This window comes from Ambystoma mexicanum, chromosome 1q (genome assembly GCF_040938575.1).
Source record: "Ambystoma mexicanum isolate Mex_15411 chromosome 1q, UKY_AmexF1_1, whole genome shotgun sequence".
In the NCBI taxonomy this organism is placed as follows: domain Eukaryota; kingdom Metazoa; phylum Chordata; class Amphibia; order Caudata; family Ambystomatidae; genus Ambystoma; species Ambystoma mexicanum.
This window is the reverse complement of record NC_090922.1, coordinates 1,026,559,374-1,026,581,617: the sequence shown is the minus strand read 5'-3', so window position 1 is coordinate 1,026,581,617 and position 22,244 is coordinate 1,026,559,374. Positions and strand designations below refer to the sequence as shown.

At 47.4% G+C, this 22,244-nt stretch overlaps 1 protein-coding gene across 1 annotated transcript in view; it reads left to right on the top strand.

The window, feature by feature from the left end:
- The window catches only part of DNAI3 (dynein axonemal intermediate chain 3), a 2,012,519-nt gene that overhangs the window by 1,087,376 nt on the left and 902,899 nt on the right, over positions 1-22,244 (top strand). Inside the window, exon 13 of the mRNA XM_069641699.1 lies at positions 10,790-10,912. Within this exon, the coding sequence (XP_069497800.1) occupies positions 10,790-10,912 (123 nt within the window). The remainder of the gene's footprint in view (positions 1-10,789; positions 10,913-22,244) is intronic.

The following is a 22,244-nucleotide window of genomic DNA, read 5'->3' as shown; positions in this document are numbered from 1 at the left end:
CTCCCCTCTAGGATCGCCTTCTTGTTTGACCATCTTCCCTCACCCAAGGCTCACAACCATGGGATCCTTTTGGACAGTGACCTTTGATTGCAGCAATTCATCGCTACCACCGTCTCATATGTTTGTATTAACAACATATTCAACATTCAAAAAAATCATCTGTTTCTTTTCCACTACTCTACAAAAACGATAATCTCCATCCTCATGCTCTGAAAACTCGCCTACTGCTAGAGTCTTCTCCAGGCAGACAACAACATGAGGTCCTCCACTAACTTGATTTAATAGGATGGGAATACGTGGAAATCCAAATTAAGTACAACAAAGCAACCTCCCATACCACCTTGACATTTAATTACTACAATGTCACTAGGCCGTTTAGACAATATAAATAATGTATCATATTTCTTATTCTTTTTTACAAAATAATATATAACATAATGTGACAACCACATATATATTCCACCTTATTTCATTATTCTCCTTCACAGCTCTAAAAGATTTAACTACACACTCTCAACCATACCTAAAATTTGGCAAAATCACCACATACACGATAGATATTGCATATCAAAATCTTGTGCAAAGACAGTTAGGTGTGCAAACTGCACAATAAAGTGCAAACAATACCGATATATGTTAACAAAGACTGTAGCATTCCAGTCTGATTATCTTAATCAGTGCAGTATGTCTTGGAATTATCTAGCCAAAAATCACAGATTAAAGATGTGCAAATGTGGCTCAATTGCTGATGAATCATCTTAGAGTAGATTTTAACGTATTGCGGCATATTTGAGTTTCGGCTGTTGGGTTCGGCAAGGTACAGGAAATCCAGCCTTCATCAGGGTGACATTCAGTTTACAAACATAAATGGTGAAAACAGAATAAAGCAGAAAAATATACTTTACCAGATCATTCATACATATTCATCAACCAGTGATAATATCAAATGTGACACCAAATTTCGCCATAGAGAAGTAATCTCTGACCTGTTAAAAATGTATGGACAGAGCTTGGTTAGTCATCACATCCAAGTTAAAACAACCATGCAGAAAATGGGTGAAGCAGCGCAAGGGGAAAGCGGAGATATGCAGCTCTGTGCAGGAGGCATAAGCAAAACCTTTCCTTATTGCTTTGGAAACCATCTTTTATTGTCAGTGGCATTGTTATTTATTTAAGAAAAGAGGCTCACCTCACTCAGAGGTTTAGAAAACGTAGTCCTCCCAGCAGGCACACTGGCTTCCGGGCAAAACTTCAGAGTATACTCCATGGCCTTCCTCTTATCTTTTTCATCGCTCTACACAAAGTCCTTAACTTTGCTACCTGCACTCTCTACACCCTACCGGGATCCCTCCCACTTCTACACACTGACACCATGCTGTTCGGCTATCGATGCACAACCGCCCCCTTTTCAAGATCCTTCTCTCAGTATAACAAGCTATCAATAGTCTTGCTCCTCAGTACCTGTCTGAATGTATCTCGTCTATTCATATGCCATTCCTTCGACTCCTCCTCTGCACTCACCTTCCCTTTTCTATGACCCCCCATGCTTCAGCGCTTTCGCCTAACTCCCCCTGCTACATTGGAACCTGCTGTTTAACACAATTAAAGCAAGCCCGACAATGGATCTCTTCAAGGCATGGCTTAAACTTCACTTAATTGCCAAAGATGGAGTTCATGCTGTTTTCTCCCCCATCCTCCCTACCTGACCCCACAACTCCCTCCAGTGCCACATAATGTAATTTTACATCTGTGTGCCGTCATCACTCTTTGCAGCTCTGATGGTGGCAGTTTTAGTGATGGTGGACTTGATGGACGTAGACTTGGGGTTTGTGGTGACTGCTTTTGGTAACAGTCTGTCATTTCAGCTCCTCACTAGTGCAATTCTTCTCCTCCATCTGTTGGTTATGGACCAGTGCTGCTGCTACATTAGTCATTCTGCTACTCCTGCATATACTTGTCTATACTGGAAATGTTTGAGGAATCAAACATGGAATTCAAGCTCTGAGAGGTGCTCAGGTGCTGCTTTCTTCAGGTATTCTCAAATGAACAAAGACATGTTTAGGATGACATCCAATTTGGGAACTTCCAGGTAATGTTATTGAACATGGCCATGCAGTGAGAAACGATTGTCTTTTCTAGGTTAGAGCCTTCACACTATATTGTAAACTTGTGGGTGGTGGGATTGGCGCTGGCAGTGGCACTGCCATTGCCTGCACTTTGAGTTGCATTTGCACTCGTAGTGATAGTTGTCGATGACATCCCTATTTTAGCTACAGTGGTGAGTGTTGCAGTGGTGGTCAACTGTATCTTTGTGTCAACCATTTCTATTCTTGATAACCATGTTTAGTTTGTGACTAGTTTTTGATAGATTGTTGGAGCCAGCAATTGAGGGACCGAAGGTCTAGCCAGTGCTGTAATGTTTTCATCTTCACATGGCCCTTTTAAACCACCATATCCAGCTTTATGCCACACACGTATCACGAGTAGTGACATTAGTACTTCGATGCTCAATCAATAAATGTCCTTACTTCCTCATGCAAGCAGATATGGCACCATGATGGGCAGCCAGCACTGTACAATGTAAGGTAGATCTTATATGTGACAGCACAGCCAGAACCTGACAACTGCTCTCTCAAACATAACACGCAGTTGTGCAAAATAATAGTGCCACACAATGAAAAGTTTGAAATCTGGGTCTTCAAACTTAATCAAATTATTTCATCTGGACAAATAAAAGAACTCCAGTTGATTCACAAGCTATCCAAAACCCACACTCAAAAGCACAGGCAGGAACTTTCTAAACACTAAGAGGTAGTTGGTTTGTCAGGTTTCCCATACATATGCTGCCACACCGAGTCAGAAGTGGCAAGAGACTGGCTGCACAGATAGTAATAAAAACATTGTACAAGAAAATTAAACTCTTGGCCCAAGAGCAGGTTTTATTTTTATCTTTCATGATGTATCCCAAATTGCAGGATGTGCGCATCTCTAGCTAAAAGAGAAATAGATTTCTGTAGCATGGGATCTACCTCACAATTCTCTCTCCCCACCACGTACAACTTCCTATACTTAATTTTTGTATCTGTCGGGATTTTAAGGGTGTGTACCCTTTACAGGGGGTTCCCTGTAGGCATCTCCAAAAATGTTGTGGTCACTTCGACCCTAAAATCATTAACATTTACAAAAACTGTGACAATTCAAGCCAATTTCTCTGTGTTCGACTACGAATATCTCTGTAGATCGCCATGAACACTCAGTTAGGGTTTGTCTTCAAACAGCCCTGGGAAATGAGCTTCTCTTCTCCACTTATGAAAGTTTCTCGGGGGGCGTGGCCTGGAGCCGATGGCGAGCGGAGGCTGATTCGCCGAGCTCTGGCCGAGACGCCGTTTCCGAATCTTTTTTCTCCGGCTTAAGTGGGACAGCAGCCCGCTGAGAAGTACGCAGCGGTGCGTGAGGCGATCCCGCACAAAACCTGCTCGAGAGGTCGGATTCTCCGGCCCCCTGGACGGCAGCGCAGGTCTTGGAACGCGCTCCCTCCCCCTGCCGCGCCTGGATCCAAGATGGCGCCCCACACAGCTTAGCGGGGCCTCCGTGCGGAGTACCCCGCCAGCACATTCGGCTGGGAACACTGAGGAGGAGTACCGCAGCGGAGCTGGCCTCCTTGCAATATCCGACTCTGGTCGGCACCAGACCCTCGCCCTTCCCCCTCACCACGCCGGAGTCCCGAGAGCCGCTGTACCCCCGGAGCTCCACCGCGCCACAAAACACATCCCGCTGACGGCGGTGAGGGTCTCCACGCAACGCCCGACCGCGGAACATTCCAGACTCTCGTTCTTCCTCCCTTCGGCCGCCGACCTACCAAAATAAGCACGGCACACATCCCGAGGACGGGATCACGCGGAGGCATCACGGGCCTCTGCCCCCCGGGGCCACATCCATCTACAACGAGGCCGCCGCCAGGAAGCGGACCCGGAGGAGCAACAGCTGCTGGGTCGCAGTGATACGCCACCTTGCCCAAAGGATCGGATTCCGGCTCAGAAACCGGAGACGCGCCCTGGGAAACGAGGTGCGTCAAGCCACAGAACAACCGTGAGTGCGGCCCCTGTTGCTCTCCCCAACCACAGCCTGCATTATCTCCGCGGCTGGGCCACCCAATTGGACTCACACACCAAGAGGTGACAACTCCTGCCCTAAGCGCTCCAACACTATCACCCCCGAGTCCAGGGGCAGCGACATAGGCGCCAAGGTAGCGGATAAAGCATCTGAACGCACAGTGGAACACATCACTCCAGAGCGCTGCGCCCCGGACAGCTCCTAACCACTGACAATAATAATCTTTCAGGCCCCAGGGCAACCGCTATTGCGCCTCTAACATGGCCGCTAAAAACAAAACCAGAGCTGCCACCATGGACTCCTTTGTCTCAGCCCGGGCAAAGACTCCCACCCAAGCCAGGGCTGGCTCCACCGAAATCACTCGCTCGCACGAGACGGAGCCCAATGATAATCACTCTCAGATAATGGACGCTATTGCCTCATTAAAGACTCATATAGACTCCAAGATAGATGAGTTCAAAATAGACATACAACTCATTCGCCAGGATGCCCGCAACTTAACGGAGAGGGTGACGGCCGTGGAGAAATCTACAGAGGAAAAGTCCGGGGCCACAGCAGCCCTACAATCCGAAGTCTCGAACCTGAAAAGGAAGGTCGCATTCCTAGAAGAAAGGGCAGAGGAAGCCGAAGGTCGGGCTAGACGGGGGAACATCAGGATCCTGGGTATCCCGGAGGGGAATGAAGGCCTGAATACTACGTCCTATGTTGAAACCCTGCTGTTACAGGAGATTGGGGCCGGCAAGCTGACCCAGGGATTTGCGGTGGAGAGGGCCCACAGGTCCCTCCAGAAACGACCTCCCCCCGGCTCACATCCACGGCCAATAATAGCCAAGATACTAAATTTCCAAGACAGAGAAACTATATTAAGATACTCCAGGGAAACAGGCCCTATCGTGCAGGGCGACTCTAAGATTTCCATATACCCTGACTATACCCAGAAAGTGCAGAGGGAGAGGAACTCGTTTGTTCCGATTAAAGCAAGGCTTCGCCAACTGAACCTTAAATACAGGTTGCTGTACCCGTCCCGCCTGAAAGTCATCCACAAAGGGCGAGCAATATTTCTCGAAAACCCGGAAGCAGCCAATATGTGGCTAGAGGACAATAACCTTGCCGACGGTGGGGATAACCCAGGAGAGGAAGACTGAACCCCGGGGGAGGAAAACTGGACCCCAGGGACCCTCCGCACCACCCACACATGAAGCATAAACAGCCGGACCCAAGAAGGTAATCCAATTAACAGTATATTGTATGGAAACGACCCTCGTTCGGCCTCGCCGCCTCACAGCAGCCCCACCCCCAGCGGAAGATCCAACCGGGCTAGTTCGATCTTCTTTGCTCGACCCAACTCGCGCCCGATTCCCGGATGGGTTTAGACGGCGCGGGAGCGCCTGAGCACCGCGACAGTGTTGTAGTCGCTGGGCGCACCAGTTTGAGTTATGTTATTAGTTTAGTTAGTTTCGTAGTCTTCGTCCCATTGATGCTTGAAAACATCGAGATGGTCACAAGATATGCTCCAGGAATTGACGAATCAGAGGTCCATCGCCTACAGCCTACCATCCACGCTTTGATGCCGCACCAGGCCACCGTAGTTGTCCCTCGCGCCAAACCCAGAAAACAGAACCAATGGCATCACAACTCAATGTGATGACATGGAATGTAAGGGGAATGGGCTCGTACCTCAGGAGGAACCGCATACAGTCTTACCTGAGGAGGAAGAAAGTCTCGATTGCGATGTTACAGGAGACGCACCTCACCGATGACGCTCTGTCCAAATTGGCAGACCGATGGGAAGGGACAGTGAGGGGATCCCCATACTCCAAATACGCAAGGGGTGTGCTAATATGGATAAACCCGAATGTCCCTTTCCAGTTACACGGATGTGAATCTGATAAGGACGGAAGATACGTAATAATGTGGGGAACTATAGAACAGACCCCGATCTGCTTGGCTAACACATACTTCCCACAACATGGAATCCCGTCTTACCTCAGTACACTGAGTCCCAAGCTGGCACATCACCGAGGCCGAACCTTCATATGGGGAGGAGATTTTAATTGTGTCATGGATACAACTATGGACAGATCACTCCCTCCCCCCCAATCAAGTAATCCCGCAACCCGTACCATGGCGGAGACACTGGACCAACTCAATCTAGTGGACATCTGGAGGATACAACACCCAGCTTACAGGATCTACTCGCATTACTCAGCCCCACACAGCGTCTACACAAGAATAGATTATTTGTTCATTGATCGGGACCAGGTCCCGCTGGCGATAGCCACAGAGTACCTGGGGAGATCTATCTCCGATCACTCTCCGTTAACCATGCAATGGCGGCAGAGGGGACCCAGACCCCCGATTCCCATGTGGAGAATGCCTTCCGCGACATTAGAGGACTCACAGTTCAGAGAGGACCTTGCCGAGAGACTAGAGGAGTACGTCGAAATCAACAAAGGATCCGTGTCCACTTGGAGCACACTGTGGGAAGCCATGAAGGTGGTTACCAGAGGAGAAATCATATCAAGAGCTGGTGGCACCCGCAGGCAACTAAAGACGTCACTTGAGGCCCAAGAATCAGAGATCACTCGTCTAGAGTCCACTCCTGACGCCTCCCCAGAGGTCGAAACGAAACTGAAAGCAGCCCGAGAAAAATGTCAGCTCTCCTGGGACAGGCTGGAAAAATTCGACTTTGCCACGTACATCGCTCGATCCCACAGGGAATCAGACAAACCAGGTAGGCTGTTGGCCTGGCTGTGCAGAAGAGAGCACCCTAAACACCTACCAACGGAAATAATAGACACGGAAGGTGCATCCCACAGGACACAGATGGGGATCAACAAAGCATTTGCTGAGTTCTACTCAAAACTATACGCTCATGAAGCCCAGATCCCCACCACAGAAATATTAGATACCCTGGAAGAGATTGGCCTACCCCAAATATCCAGCGAACAGAGAACTGAACTGGACATGGAAATCACTCTCGACGATGTAAGATGGGCCATCAGGTCGCTCGCTACCTGCAAGACCCCTGGCAGCGACGGACTTACACCGGAATTTTATAAAGCATACGAGCCCATCCTCACCCCCATCCTACACGAAGTCTACCAAGAAGCTTACGCAAACGGGATTCTCCCCAACACCATGAGAGAAACTATAATTATCCCCATGCTCAAGCCTCACAAACCGCCCGCTGATTGCGACTCATATCGACCCCTGGCCATGCTCAACTACGATAGCAAGATCCTCACCTCAATACTGGCCAGCAGACTTGCTAGAGTGGTAGGGTCTATAATTCACGAAGATCAGAACGGATTTGTTCCAGGGCGCAACACCACAGCTAACTTGAGGAGGCTTCAACACATCATGGCCGAAACTCACGATTCTGAGGAAGACCTAGCGATATTGTCGCTTGACGCCATTAAGGCCTTCGACTCCATCTACTGGGAGTGGCTGGTGGAGGTCTTGCGGGCTTTTGGCTTCGGAAATGGCTTCATCAGATGGGTCCAGGTTCTCTACAACTCCCCAGTGGCCAGGGTCAAGACAGGCGGAATAGTCTCAGAACCTTGGGAAATACAGAGGGGCACGAGACAAGGATGCCCACTTTCGCCCATGCTGTACATATTGGGACTGGAACCGATTGCCATATACTTCCGTCAACAGCTCTTCGACGCCGGCATCAAGGTGGGCAACGTTTATAACATAATATCATTGTACGCAGATGACGTTCTCCTGTATTTAAAAGACCCCGAGATCAATGCACCGACAACACTGGAGGTACTCGACAACTACGCGAGATACTCTGGAATCCAATTTAGCAGACACAAATCCTCAGCATTCCCCCTGGCCAGATTGAGAGACGTCTTAGCAGAAGACCTCCCAAGTATAGGGATAAAATGGCAACCTGAGAAGTTCAGGTACTTGGGGATTGAAGTCAGCCACACCCCACAGCTCACACATGAGCACAACACAGAAGTCGCTGTCACCAACCTCCGGCGATCTATAAAATTCTGGTCCAAACTCCCACTGACAATGGTGGGGAGAGCGGCGATTGTCAAGATGATAATCCTCCCCCGCTTCTTGTATTTCTTTGTGAACATTTGCCACTACGTACGGCCTCCCTTCTTCAAGAAATTGGAGGCCATCATTAAGGACTTTTTGTGGGGACCCCACAGGCACAAACTGTCACTAGCTACACTAACCCTCCCGCATAAAGAAGGTGGAATAAAACTTCCAGATCTCCAGCTCTATTACCTGGCTGCCCAGCTCAGTCACATCACGAGGTGGCTGTCAGACGAACCCTCAGCTGAACTGGGGCTACTGAAGCAACCTCACACCAACTTAATTCCCAAGGAAACCCTATGGGACCCCCTTTGCCGCTCCCCGGAAGCCCCTTTAGTTGTGGGGCTTGGCAGACAGATATGGGCCAGGACTTGTTACATTAGGAAGGTGCAACACCCGTACTCTCCAGACCACCCCATGATGGCAGATGTGTGCAAAACGGAGGCAGACCTTTCCATAGCAAGGAGGTGGGAGGAAGCTGCAATATATACATGGGGAGACGTGTTTGAAGATGGAGTGTTCAGGGACTTTGAATCGATACAAGATATCGAAGGACTACCCAAAGGCCAGTTCCTCTGGTACCATAGGCTCAAACGAACCGCCAAGAAGCAGTGGCACTCCTGGCCAGAAGAACCTACCTCCGACCCTCTACTACAGGAAATGTATGACCTCTCCGATGGCTGGAGACCGGTCTCCAGGTTGTACAACAAGCTCATCGATAAACCTAACCCTAAGGGAGCGGCGCTGAGGGCAAAATGGGAAGCGGACCTCGTAGCCCCACTCACTGATAAAGAATGGGAAAGAGCATTAATATTCCCCAAGAAAGTGTCAAGAAACTCCAGATTTGGCCAAATACAGCTGAATGTCCTTTACCGAACCTACATGACTCCCCACAGAGTTGCCTCGTTCAACGCGAAGGTCCCACCGGTGTGCCCATGGTGCGGGAACGACAGGGCAGACATGATTCACATGTTCTGGACCTGCACTAAAGCGATGCCACTCTGGTCAAAAGCCAAGCAGTCCTGTAGAGACGTTGGAATGGAGAGATATGAATGGTCACCCGGAGAATGCCTACTGGGTACATACCCCAGACCAAGCAAATTCAAACACCTGGTGAAGCTAATGGATATTTCATGTATACTTGTTAAAAGGACCATAGCGATGGCCTGGAAGACACCCGCAGGCCCCAGGCACGAACGTTGGTTAAACGAGATGGCGAGATGGACAGCTGCAGAAACCAGAGCCTGGCAGGAAGGAACTACATCCAGTGGGGACGCCACAAGCGGCACCCTGGTCGCCTGGAAGGCTCTTTTGATGGACATGCACTTCGATGCGGACCATAAGCCCCCCTGAACACTTGTAGTGTCTTGTAGTAACAGGTTCCTAACAACACTATGCAGAAGTCCCCTGAAACTGTTCCCCTCCACTCCCTGAGAAGTCATACCCTGGACTGAACCACCATCTCGAACCCCACATGTTACATCATACGAAGACTACTGTTGTTTAAGTTGTTTTTCCTTTTGTTTACTTTAATCCATAAGTTTGTATTACCTCACTTTTATCATAAAACCAATAAAATACTTTGAAAAAAAAAAAATGAAAGTTTCTCCTTGTCATTCATCTACCCCTTGTGACTAATTGGTTAACAGGGAAATTATTTTTGATGTACAGTGATTCCCAAGGTAGGTTTTAGGGACAGGAGATTGCGATGACTCAGACATTAAGCGCTCAAGTCCCAATCTTAGATAATTTACAACCGCAAACAGATAATGGGCCTCATTACGAGTCCGGCGGTAACCGCAGCGGTAAAACCGCCTGGTTATCGCCGGACTCGTATTACTATTCCGCCTCTGTGATTCCCGGAATTACCGGGGCATTACAACCCCGGTTTCCCGGGAATCACGGAGGCGGAATGGTGTTAATCCCCATTCCCATTGAGTCCTATGGGACTCAATCGGAATGGGGATCATGGAAACACCGGCAGCATCTCGTAATGCTGCCGGTGTTTCCTCGTCCGCCTGCAGGCGGCGGTGTTAAACCCGCCAGGTCAGACCTGGCAGGAATATCACCTCTCGCCTGCAGGAGTTGTGATCGCCCGGCATGGAAACAACGGTGGCGGCGGGTTTACCGCCACCGTTGTTTCCATACCGGGCGATTTGTAATGAGGCCCAATGTGACTGTATTGGAGCTTAGACCTCATTGTTGAGGGTCATTTTGAAGCCACATAAAGATCATAAGAAGATTGTCAAAGATAACCTGTTGAAAAAGAATGTGTCCAAATGATGAAGCAGTCCAGTCCCCATCTCGGCTCATGACAGTCCTATCTGTTGTGTTTCAAAGGACTGCAGAATTTCAGGATCCAGCTGCTTTTTGAAATCCTGCTGGCTGATATGACTACATATTTGTCACATGCTGAGCTTTCTTTTCAACTGCAACTTCTAACTAGAGGATATTTTAAAAAATAGGAGGCATATTCCACAGTTTTTACTGATACCATCAGACCCATATAGAAGCTCTCTGTGTACATTAACACTATGAATGAATGATGTTTCATTTTTATATTTGACCATTACATCAACATACAGTATTTTGAAAATATATTTTTCTAAACTTTTAGACAGGAATTGAGATTAAAATCTCAACCGAGATCCCATTGGTGAGATACTGTGCGGTTTCCTCAATAGAAAATGGCCACAAAGAACTGATAACAGATTTACATTGGCTGCCTGACTTCTATGAAGTAAGTATTACTGGTGTTTTGCTATATTGTTTTCTAGCACTTGTAAAGTGTATCATAAAGAAGTTGCACATCTTTCAATATGAATCAAGCTTGTTTGATGATATCCCTGAATCATTTGAAATATTGAAAAGCATGGTTATTAAACGTGATCTGCCACATACATATTCTGAGGGAAATTAGTTTCCAAAAATCGGGGCTTCGGGCATGGCAACATAAAAAAGAAATTGCAAAGCAAATAATAGTGTGCCCTCTACTTCATTGCTGTTTTTTGTGTGGAGTAAGAAAATTACCTGTCTATAGGACTATCTGCACCTTTTTACTCTTTTTACTCAATGTGCCTGTGCCATCACCTGCCGGAAGAACGTCTATGAACATAAAGAGGAGCAGCAGACAGACCATTGTAGAAATTTGTTCCAGAAAAAGGCCTCAGTGTATTCACACTGAGAAATGACCACAGTTCAGTTATCCTGAAGGACACAGCAGTGCATACAGGGAAATATTGTCTTTCAGTCAGCGTGACTCTTGGCTTGAATCTAGATTGCCTGGTGCAGTGTGCATAAATATTGTCCTCAATGGTTAATGTACATAGGCTAGAGCACCAGTGTAATTCTGCTAAAAAAGCGGTCATTTTTTATTTATTTATTTGTTTCTAAAACACAGGTTTTCACAGATGGTCAAAACCATCAAATTAATTTTGCTGAAGGATACCACCTGTGTTCGCGGGTGGGGTTCAATATTAATGGTCGCCTGCCAGTTTGTCCCAAAGTGGGCCTGAGATGAGCAAGGGCCTCTCGAGGGCTGTGGGTCCCTCCCTAGTGCTCAAACCCACCCGTCAACACAGGTGTTAGGGCCATTAGCACCCCATCCTAGTGCCTGGGGTGCTGATAGCGTGCATGTGTTAAAAAGTTCCTTTGATAAAGGGACTTATGCAGTAATGGACTGCTTCTTCTAGGGAAGGTTTGCCCAAAAGAAGATAGCCACCAGGCACCCGACAGGGACTCAGGAGTGAGTCCCTTGTTGCAGTTTATAGTGGCCGCCGTGATGAAGGAGGATGATGGTGGACAGTGTCCCAGAAGGTCGAGAGTGGAACAGGTAAGTGCATGGAGGAGAGGGTGGAGTTGGGGAGGATAAGCAGGGTCATCAATAGGGGTCAGGATCAAAATGTAGGAGACAGGACCTTGGAGCATAATGGGACCATATTTAAGGGGAGCCGACAGCTCCCTCTCCCTCTGAATGCGGCCTTTCACTGTCTGTTCACTCCCAATGTTCATGAGAGATGATTAACTGGCTCCTCCTCTGTCAAACAACCACTATGATATTGTAACTGAATTCATTGAATACGATGATGGAATCCCAAGCAATCTGTTTTACTGTTTTCACCAACTTGTTGGAGTCAAATTGGTCGAAATGGAATGAAGATAACAAAAAATGTATTCTGGAATCTGAAAGATAGTTTGGCCTGGATGAGCGTCCAATAATTAAGACAAGCAGAATTCACGAAAGGCTGACATAGAGAGATATATCTAAAATAGAGTGTATGAGGGATGGTTTCAGAATTGGATCAGATAAGTAGGGGTGTGCAACTTAAAAAAGATCAAACAACAACAGGATGACTTCCTGTTGAGCCCAGGCTAATAAGGTTCACCAATAACAACAATATGGTGTTTCCTTATCCTCAGCCTAATAAGTTTCAATAACAATAGGATGACTTCTTCTTGAGATCAACAGTTTTTATATTTGCTACCCTCAAACCTCAATCCCTTCTGTTCACAGCATCTCACAGTCCTGGGGTTTTTAAGTGTCCTCAATACTTCATTCTGATCTCCTAGTTCTGTACTCCATGGTCCACTCCTTCTAGTCCTCGATACACCGGGAATTCATTCCCAGGATTCTCCAGGACCACATGAACTGGCATGCTCAGTTTTGGAAGGGTTAATCTGGGGCTTGGCAAGGGCTGTAAAACCTTGTAGCTTCCAGCAAGAAATTGATAATCTGAAATGTTCTGTTCTATCTCGTTTCACACCTCCCTGATGCAGGGTTCTGGCTCCCAACCTCGCCTTACTCCTTGATGAGTCACAAGAGTCTCACTCCTAAGGAGTCTCAATATCTCTTGTCCTTTTTATTCATTTCATTTCTCTCTCTCTCTCTCTCTCTCTCTCTCTCTCTCTCTCTCCCTCTCTCTCTCTCCCTCTCCCTCTCTCTCTCTCCCTCTCTCTCTCTCCCTCTCTCTCTCTGTCTCTCTCTCTCTGTCTCTCCCCCTCCATCCCACCTTCTCTCTTCTTCACTCTCCTGTCTCTCCCCATGTACAGCTTTCATAATAATCTCTCCTTAGGTCTTATTATGGTTTCTTCCAACATCTTCCGGAGTACTCCTTTCCACCTTTAAACACTTTTAAACCACGTGTCTGTTATTTTCCACTACCATCTTCCTTGCCACACTTTCCAACCTCCTTTCTGCTATTTTTTCTGCCTCTCACTTCATTTCAACCCGCCTCATAATGTTCACTCTAACCCTCCTCCCAGTACTCTCTCATCCTTCCTTTCTTTTCCAACTAGGCTGCTTTCCTTACAATCCTTCCACCACTGTGCTCCTTACTGCACCCACATTCCTTCTGCTTTCCACTGGCACCACATCTCACTGCCTTCTCTGTGCCTCTTTCGCCATCTAATCTCCACACTCAAAGCCAATGTGTTTGTCCCTTTTATTATTTTCTATCCCATCACTCTGGGAATTTTGTTACGGGGATTGAGGGTACCTGTGGGTAATGATGATTCGGGTCAGGAGTGGTTCACTAGGGTTCACACATCTGGCAGTAATGTGGGCTGTGGGATGATGCGGCCTGAGCTTTCATAAAACTCGTTCATCATTTTGGATTGGACATGTGTGGTTTGACTGTTGCTGAGTGGATGTCCCTCACACTGCATTCAACGACCAGGCTGATGCAGCCTCTGCTCTGTTTGTGGCCAAACTAGACACAGTAGTAATCTCAGTGTCTTATGTGGTTCCTCTGCCCACCTTTCCAATCACAAAGTGTAGCATTAACAAACTTCTAGCACAAAGGAACCAAAAGTCAGAGGTTATAATATACATCACAAGGTCACAAAATAACCTTCCATACTTCAACTTAAACAAATGTAAGATGCTTCATACAAAACTAATTCAAGAGGGCACAATTCTGTACATCCTAAAAAAACATCTTTATTGATAGTAAATCAGGACTGGCTCTGGGGAATCCCAGTGATAGCCTCTCACTCCACGCTGAGAGGTGTCCCCAACTCACTGCTGACCCTCTCACATTACCCAGGTGTATAATTTTGGCATCTTGTCTGACTAGCTTTAGTATTCGTGCACAATTTGCTGCAGTGGTTAAGGCTAGATAGTACTCATCTCAGTATGGTCAGAGGTTTGCATTCCTGTATTCAGTAATCAATCTTTTTGTAATGTGACATCTATGACAATGGAAATGCAGTATTTGAACAAATCTTGATATGTTTGACAGAGAAATATCAGCTTGAGCAGAATGCTGTAATGTTTCATGCTCTGACCATATTGTGACAAATTCATATCTTGTTCCCTGTCCAAAGGCCTGGAGGGACACAGAAGTCCAATAAAGCCAGATGACCGGGGCAGTATAACCTGAATCTACAGCTACCTGGAGGCAATAAATAGTTGTTGCTGCAGAACCCCACTCTGAGACCCTGGTCTTGTCCTGATTTGAGTGATGTAGTTTTAGAGGTAGAGACTCAAGAATTTCCTTTTGTCAAAACCCTATTTTTAGTTTGGGCATGTACTTCATGGAATGTCATCCCAACTCTACACTAAGAATGTGAGTTTTGGAAATACTTGTGTCCCAAAGGCCTACAGAGTGAACCAAGACCGAAGGTTCATTCTATGCAGGGCTTTATGGATTTCAGGAGGTCCGCAAAATGTTTGTTTAGTGCTAAGGAACAGACTCGGATTGGATATCATTTAGTAGGGCCATGTGAGACTGGTTTGCAGTGTGGCATGGGGAAAAAAGAGCAAAGTAAGATAAAGGTGTGCCAGTGCAGTGTCTCGTCCAAAATATGGGATCCCCGTGGACACAAGTCAAAGCCTGCGTAAATCATATTAGGAGTGGAAGTGTCTATGGTGACATGGAGAGCTGGGAGGGGAGAGATGCGCAAAGCCAGAAAACAGGGGCAGGACTTACTCCAGGAGTTATGATGGCCGCAGGGGCTCATATAGACTCGGGAAGTCGTAGATGTTCTGTGGCAAATTACTACGTTAGGCAACTAGGCCTATGCAAGAGCCTCATACATTGGAGGCAGAAGATAACCCATCAGTAAAGGTCCTTTGATACAGAACGGATAGGAAAGGCCAAGAAAAGGTCAGAGTGAGACAAAGACAAGGCAAAAGCATTCCTCTGGGAGCCAGCAGACTTGATAGAGCGAGAATGCCAAATTCCAGAACTGTTGCAGGGAAGCCTGAAACTGGAATGCAGTCTGGGAAAGCTAGAACCCTTGAGAGACCTGGGCTATATTGGCAGGCTGGTCAAGCTGATGATGCCAGGGAGCCAGTGAGTGAGGGAGAAAACTATGTTCTTGGGAGCCTGAAAAGGGGTTACAAACTGGGAAATATACACTATTGGTGGGGAGAGCGAAAACAGTGTGATAAACCATAGGAGTGGGACGTGAACTCCTTGCTCAATGTGCTCAGAGAGACACAGCTCCATCTCACTGATGAGGCCCAACAAGTCTGAAACACGTGTATGGGGTTGCTGTTGGTACTCTTGCTCAAAGAAGGTTTGCCTGGCATTTCGGTGCTGGACTGCCCTTGTGGGCGGGACAAAGACTGATATGGAAATGGAAAGTTCTCCTTTGTGAAAGGTACAGTGAGCAAAAAGCAATGGCTGTGGACTCTCAAAGTGGATAAAAACCACTGAATAGTTTATCATGCCATGTTCATTCTAGAGAGGGGCGCCTGCTACCTTTTTTGTATTCTTTTAAGTAACTTGGGGTTGGTCACCCTAAGTTACCTGGGGGAACCCAGACATGGACCCCTTGCTCACTGAGCTCAGAGAGGCACAGCTCCACCTCACTGATGAGGCCCGACAAGGCTGAAACAAGTTTATGGGGTTTCTGTTGGTAGTCGTGTTCAAAGGAGGTTTGCCTGGCATTTCGGTGCTGGACTGCCCTTGTGGGCGGGACAAAGACTGATATGCAAATGGGTATTTTCCTCCTTTATGAAAAGTACAGTGAGCAAAAAGCAATGGCTGTGGACTCTCAAAGTGGGTAAAAACCACTGAATAGGTTATCATGCCACGTTCATTCTAGAGAGGGGCGCTGGCTACCTTTTTTGTATAGGAGTGAGAGGGGATTACAAATATTGGGCTCGGCACACTTTTTCACTGTGACAGTGAATTGTGGCAAAGAAGCGTCTGGGTGCTATAGTCCTGTGTCAGGGATCTGTCCAAAAAAACAGCAATACATCCTTGAGACTCGGTTTGTATTAAAAGCAGCTCTGGGCACTAGATCAGCATGGAGGAGAATTGTGGTAAAGAAGCCGTGGCATGCTATATTACTCCTGCCCTCATTACAAGTTTGCCGGTATCGTGCCCTCATTACAAGTTTGCCGGTATCGTGCCGGTAATTTTGGATGGATACCAGCAAACTGACCTACCGTTACCGGCACCTGATATGCTGGAATTACCAGCATATTACAGGTAACGGCAGGTAAATCCCCATTTCATGGAGTCCATAGGACTCATTGGGGGCCTTACCGGTATTATTGGCCCTGGTAACTCTGATGCTCATGTGTCCCATCCCCTTTCCTCCATCCTTGTGGGTGTCCCCCAACATGGGGACGGTACTGGACCCTTTGGCAGTGAAAAATTGAGATTTCCCTTTAAATTTAGCATAGCGCGTGGGGTGCGGCCTTAGGTGTGGGAACAGCCTGCCGAGGCCCCACCCTCCGGTGCCTCACCTCAGTCCCTTTTTACACACAGTGTCGGACCTGGCAGCCAACATGGAGACTTTTTAGCTTTCTGCGTGCTCCCCGTTTGTTTTTTCAATTCTTATTTCACTTCCCTTCGGTGCCTGGCATCCCCCGGCACATGTTGGCTGCAGGAGGATTCATGAGCTGTGCCTCATGCGACCGCTCGTTACCAGCCTCAGACCACCATGCACTCTGCCTTGAGTGTTCGGGGCCCGACCACCACTGGGACTCATGTTCGCCCTGCGGTGCTCTCGGTCACAGGTGTGAGAAACCAAAGGGTGTCTCGCCTAGGGATCTCTCTCTCAGGTGGCCAGCGCATAGCCATTGCTTTTGGATCAAGGCCCTGGGAGTGGACCAGTGCAGAAGGATCACCTGCGTGAGGGGTCTTCAGGGAATGGGGGGTAAGACAATTGATAGTGAGATGTGGTAATCCCCCTTTCCCATACCCATGACCCATCATATTTTATCGGATTCTCCAATGTCCCGACCCCCTGCCCCTTTCTACACAAACACTTGGCTGAGGGAGAGGGCGACTGAGAGTAACGAGGCTAACCCATACATATCTCATTGGACATGTCCCACTAATGGGGTCAGGCAAAGTCAGACACTTGACTTTAATCACCTACATCTGATACCCATTAGCTCTCCCCACACAGATAAAAGGTGGAACATAGAGACACACTCTGAGCACGGCGGAACACGAGAAGGAGCAGAACTTCTGGGGCGAAGGCAAACCTACTGGAGCAGAGCGACCGACAGAGGGGCGAGAGCAAATGGTAGAGAAACTCAGGAGTTCCCTGCAGGCGGTCATTGCCCCCAAAGACCTGTGAAAGATAAGGGTAGAAGGCCAAATCCCAGACAAGAAGACTACATTGTGTTTGAAGGGTGCCAGTGACCCTCCCGGGTGAACAACAGAGTTAGGGAGGCGAAGCCAAGCCTGTGGTACTTGCCTTGACTCACAAATTCAAACCGTAAAGACAAGAAAGGAATGCACACAGCCGGTGAGTTGGTGAGCGACGTGAAAGACCAGTGTGTGTTAAGAGAAGATTGAAGTTGCAATAGTATATCTCACAATTGAAGGATGCACGTGAGTGGATGAGACGTGCAGTAAGGCAGACCTTTGGTGATCTTTAAATTACTGATAATGTTGAAGCCAGTGATGTAGACTAGCAGAGTGGTCAGATGAAAGGAAATAGCCCACTCGAAAGTCTCTGCGAAAGGTGAAATGTTTTGTTATAAAATGACAAAGTGAATGAACTCTAAAAGGTGTAATAATCAAGATTAACCCCGAGAAAAGGGGAAGTAAAGGGCGAATGTTGAACTTTTTTGTTTATGATAATGATCTACCCAGACCAAGAGACACTGGGGCGAATAACACAAGAGTGTGAGCTGAAGGGAAAGTCAAAGTGGTCCTGTGGAGGTCTATAGTAAAAGCCTCGCACATTTGAAAGTCTTCGACATCAGGAAAAGGTCTGAGCCCGACTGAGGGAGACCAGAAGTACGGTAAGTTAGGGGAAGAGAACCCCTAAAGAAGGTAAATTAAGCTTGGTGAAGGGAACTGCTATGCTCACCTGGTCTCTGCAGGGACGTTGGCCGTTGTTGGAAGGACAGCCGTCTGGACTGCTGGGCTCAATTACTTGGGAGATATAGTCTGCTTGGGGTCTGCTCCTAGGATGGGAAAGCAAGGTCAGCTACGGGCTACTGGTACATGTGTCCGCCCAGACCTCCCTCCCTGTTTGCTCTTCCCCTTCCCTAGGTATTGAATTCTCCCCTTGAATGCTCCTCACCTTATATTTGTGGTTGGTGGCCTATCCGTCCTGCTATTCATTGCAGGGGCACTGCTGCAGGGCACAGGCTCTGATGGACAAAGTTACGTCACTGGTCCGCTTGCCCAGTCCGGCTGTGGATAAGACTAGCCTGCTCTGATCTGCCAAGGTAAGTCTTTCCTTGTCTCCTACTTGTTAATTGTCTTTCTCTTAACTTTTCCGGTTGTTTTACTCTGTCTTTCTTGTTGTCTTGCTTACTCCCTTTTAAGGTGTTTTAGTATTGTCCTTGCTGTTAGAATTAGCTTTTACGTGCTGTTCTTTCTCTCACGTGTCTTTTCCTTCCTCTGCAGGTGCCAAGATGAAGTTGGTGTCCGCAGGGCAAAATGCTCAGACCTACTGCGGTTTGGATGAGCTAGCGAAGAGATGGAGCATTGCGCACCGTAACCCGGTAAGTGTGGCTGCGCGGGGTTTAAGTTGCACGGTGAGCGTAAGTCTTTAGTTTTCCAAAACTGACCTGTTGTCCTTCTTGTTCTTTCTTCCAGGTGCCGAGTAGCTGTGGTTCTGAGGATCGATGATTAGGCGGCTGCTGATGGAATTCTACGACAGCGTCCGGAAACAGGTAAGTCTTGTTCTAATAGTGTTTGTTTGTCTTCTTTCCTTGCAGCTGGGGCTGGATATTGTTGGAGCCAAAGTGGGTCCCGATGCTGCAGAAAACTGAGAGCTGGTCACGGTGAGCAGTGTAACGCGAAGCATGGATTTCAGCAGGGGTGGAGCTTAAATACTCACCCTACCACTCCCAAAAGACTAGTGTGCATACACTGCTGGCAGGCAGAAGCAGTAACTCACCAGGCCTCCTTCTTGGAATAAGGGAAGATCACTTCCTGTTCTATATGAGCTTGGTGCCAAAGGCGCCAGGACTGAGCCCAGTTGACTCCTTTTGGTGCACAGCACAATCTGTTCAGAGTGGGGCCCAGGAAATGTTTAAAGGCTCCCACTACATTATGGGGTACTGGTGCCTCAGAGCACCGAATTGTGACAGAAACCCCTGCAAGTGTTGTGATTGAAAGGTCCGAGCTCAACGGAGGGAGACCTACAGACACCTTTTGTTAAACTACGACTACCGGCCATCTGGCTGAGAGCTCAGCGCCTACCAGTGATCTCTGAGGTCCACGCTTCTGCTTTGGATGCAAGTCCTGGCTCCATGCAGCCGCTGGCCCAGCTCTCTCACTAGCTATCCCCAATGACTATACCATCCTCCGAGCAGACAGAACAGAATCTAGAGGAGGAGGTCTCACCCTAATTGCCAAAACACACCTAAACATTAGACTGGACACCTCAGATACCCTCACTTCCTGCTAATTCCTCTCAGCTAAGCTGCCTGCCGCCAACTCCCAATCTATCACCATTCACTTATTCTACAGACCTCTGGGGCCTTTGGGCTCTTTTGAGGAAGACCTCACTACCATCCTCACTAATAACCTGAAGAACACATCACAGTGCCTCATTTTAGGAGATTTCAACCTAGGCCTTAAAGACCCCAAAGACCCCCAAGCCACCCTCATCGACAATACCCTGTCAGAATTAGGCTTTATCCAAAGAGAGTCCACCCCTACCCATGACAAAGGGAGAATCCCTCGACTGGGTCGCAGATCATAACTGTGTGGCCTCCATCATCACCATCTCACCCCAACCATGGTCCGACCACATCTCCTTACCTTTGCCCTTGAAGCCTCTAGCCCCACCTCCAACAACCCTCTAGCCACAGCCATTCCCACCAGAAACAAGGACATCACAGTGGAAAAACGTATCCCCCTTATTCTCCCGACCCTGAACCAAATCTCAGAGACTTCCTCACCACCTCGTAGAAGGTTACAACAAAATCATGCGATCAGCGCTAGACGCCATTGCTCTGCTAAAACAGAGAAAAAGCAAACCGAAAAAACACCTGAACATGTGGTGCTCTACTTAAAAGTTCTTAGAGCAGAGAAACGTAAAAAGGAACAAGCCTGGAGACAATCTCCCACAGACGACAACAAGTTGATCCTTAACCAAATAGCGGCCACATACAAAAAGGAAATCATTATCGCTAAACAAGAATCCTATAACCAGAGAATATCACAAGCCAATTCTAGCACCAAAGAATTGTTTACCATCATCAAAGAGTTGGAAACTCCTGTCCCTGTTCCAGACACATGTGTGAAAGATAAACACTGGTACACCAGTGTCCAAAGTGCCCTCTCTAACAAAATCACAGGCCTACAAAATAAAATACAAAATAAAAACGAATCCCTAACCAATCCTACGAACTCTACCAACACCCCTGCCAGGCTACACCCCTCAACCTGACACCTAACCCACTCTCCTGCTTTAGCTTTTCTAAAGTCTCCACGCTAGAAGTGGAAAAAATTATCCTTGGCCTCAAAACCTCTAACTGCCAGGGCGACCCTTGCCCCTCAAAATCATAAGGACGCGGCAAGAGACCTCTCACCATTCATCACCAAACTCATTAACGCCTCCTTCTCATCAGGCATTGTCCCCAATAATCTTAAAGAGTCCTGGTTTCTCCCTTTACTCAAAAAACCCTCCCTAGACCCATCTGTACCCACTAACTACAGACCCATCACAACTGTCCCCTTCCTGCTCAAAAACTAGACAAAACAGCATACCTTCAAATACAACAATACCTTGAATTAAACCATCTCGTGGGAATCCAGCAATCGGGTTTCAGACCCCAATATGGGACAGAGACAGCCCTCATCGATCTCAAAGCTCAAATCGATACCCTTCGAGATAACGGGAAAACTGCTCTTCTACTTTTTCCGATCTATCTGCAGCATTTGATTTAGTAGATCATAAAATTCTCTGCAATCACCTTGACACAGCAGCCCAATTCTCCCAAGAAGCCATAGGTTGGATTGAATCCTTCCTGAATAACAGGTCTATGCGTGTCTTCTCTACCTCAGCATCCTCCATCCCTATCCCCATCACTTGCGGGGTCCCCCAGGGTTGATGTGTATCCCCCACATTGTACAACATGTTCACGAAGCCCGTTTGATGATCTTGACGGTCTGGGTATCACCTACACTAATTATGCCGATGATACCCAGATCCTCATCCCGTTGACAGGAGATTACAATAAGGATTTGGCCTTGGTGAACAGGGTGTACCTCATCCAGGCATGGATGGCCTCCCACAGTCTATGCCTGAATGATTCTCAAAACAGAGGGGTGCCTGGTCAACCCTGGTCCTCCAGGCAGTTAACAATATCAAAAAAACACACAATGCACAAGTGGGATTTAGGGAATGGAATCAAGTAATACATTTATCTTTTTAACACATACCAATAAATGTCACTCATTAAGTTCAAAGTCATTTTATTTTCGTTAGCCAATAAAGTTTCGATTTCATAAAAAATACATATCACACAATATATTCATCTCACTAAATCGACTCACTCTCAATCAAACCTACCATTCATTCCAATTACAATTCTAAAATCATACAAATCACAATTTCATGCGTTAACTCATTGGTTAACAATATGTCTATCTATGTACACAAAGTGCTCCACTACAATGGCAGATGGTTCTTTC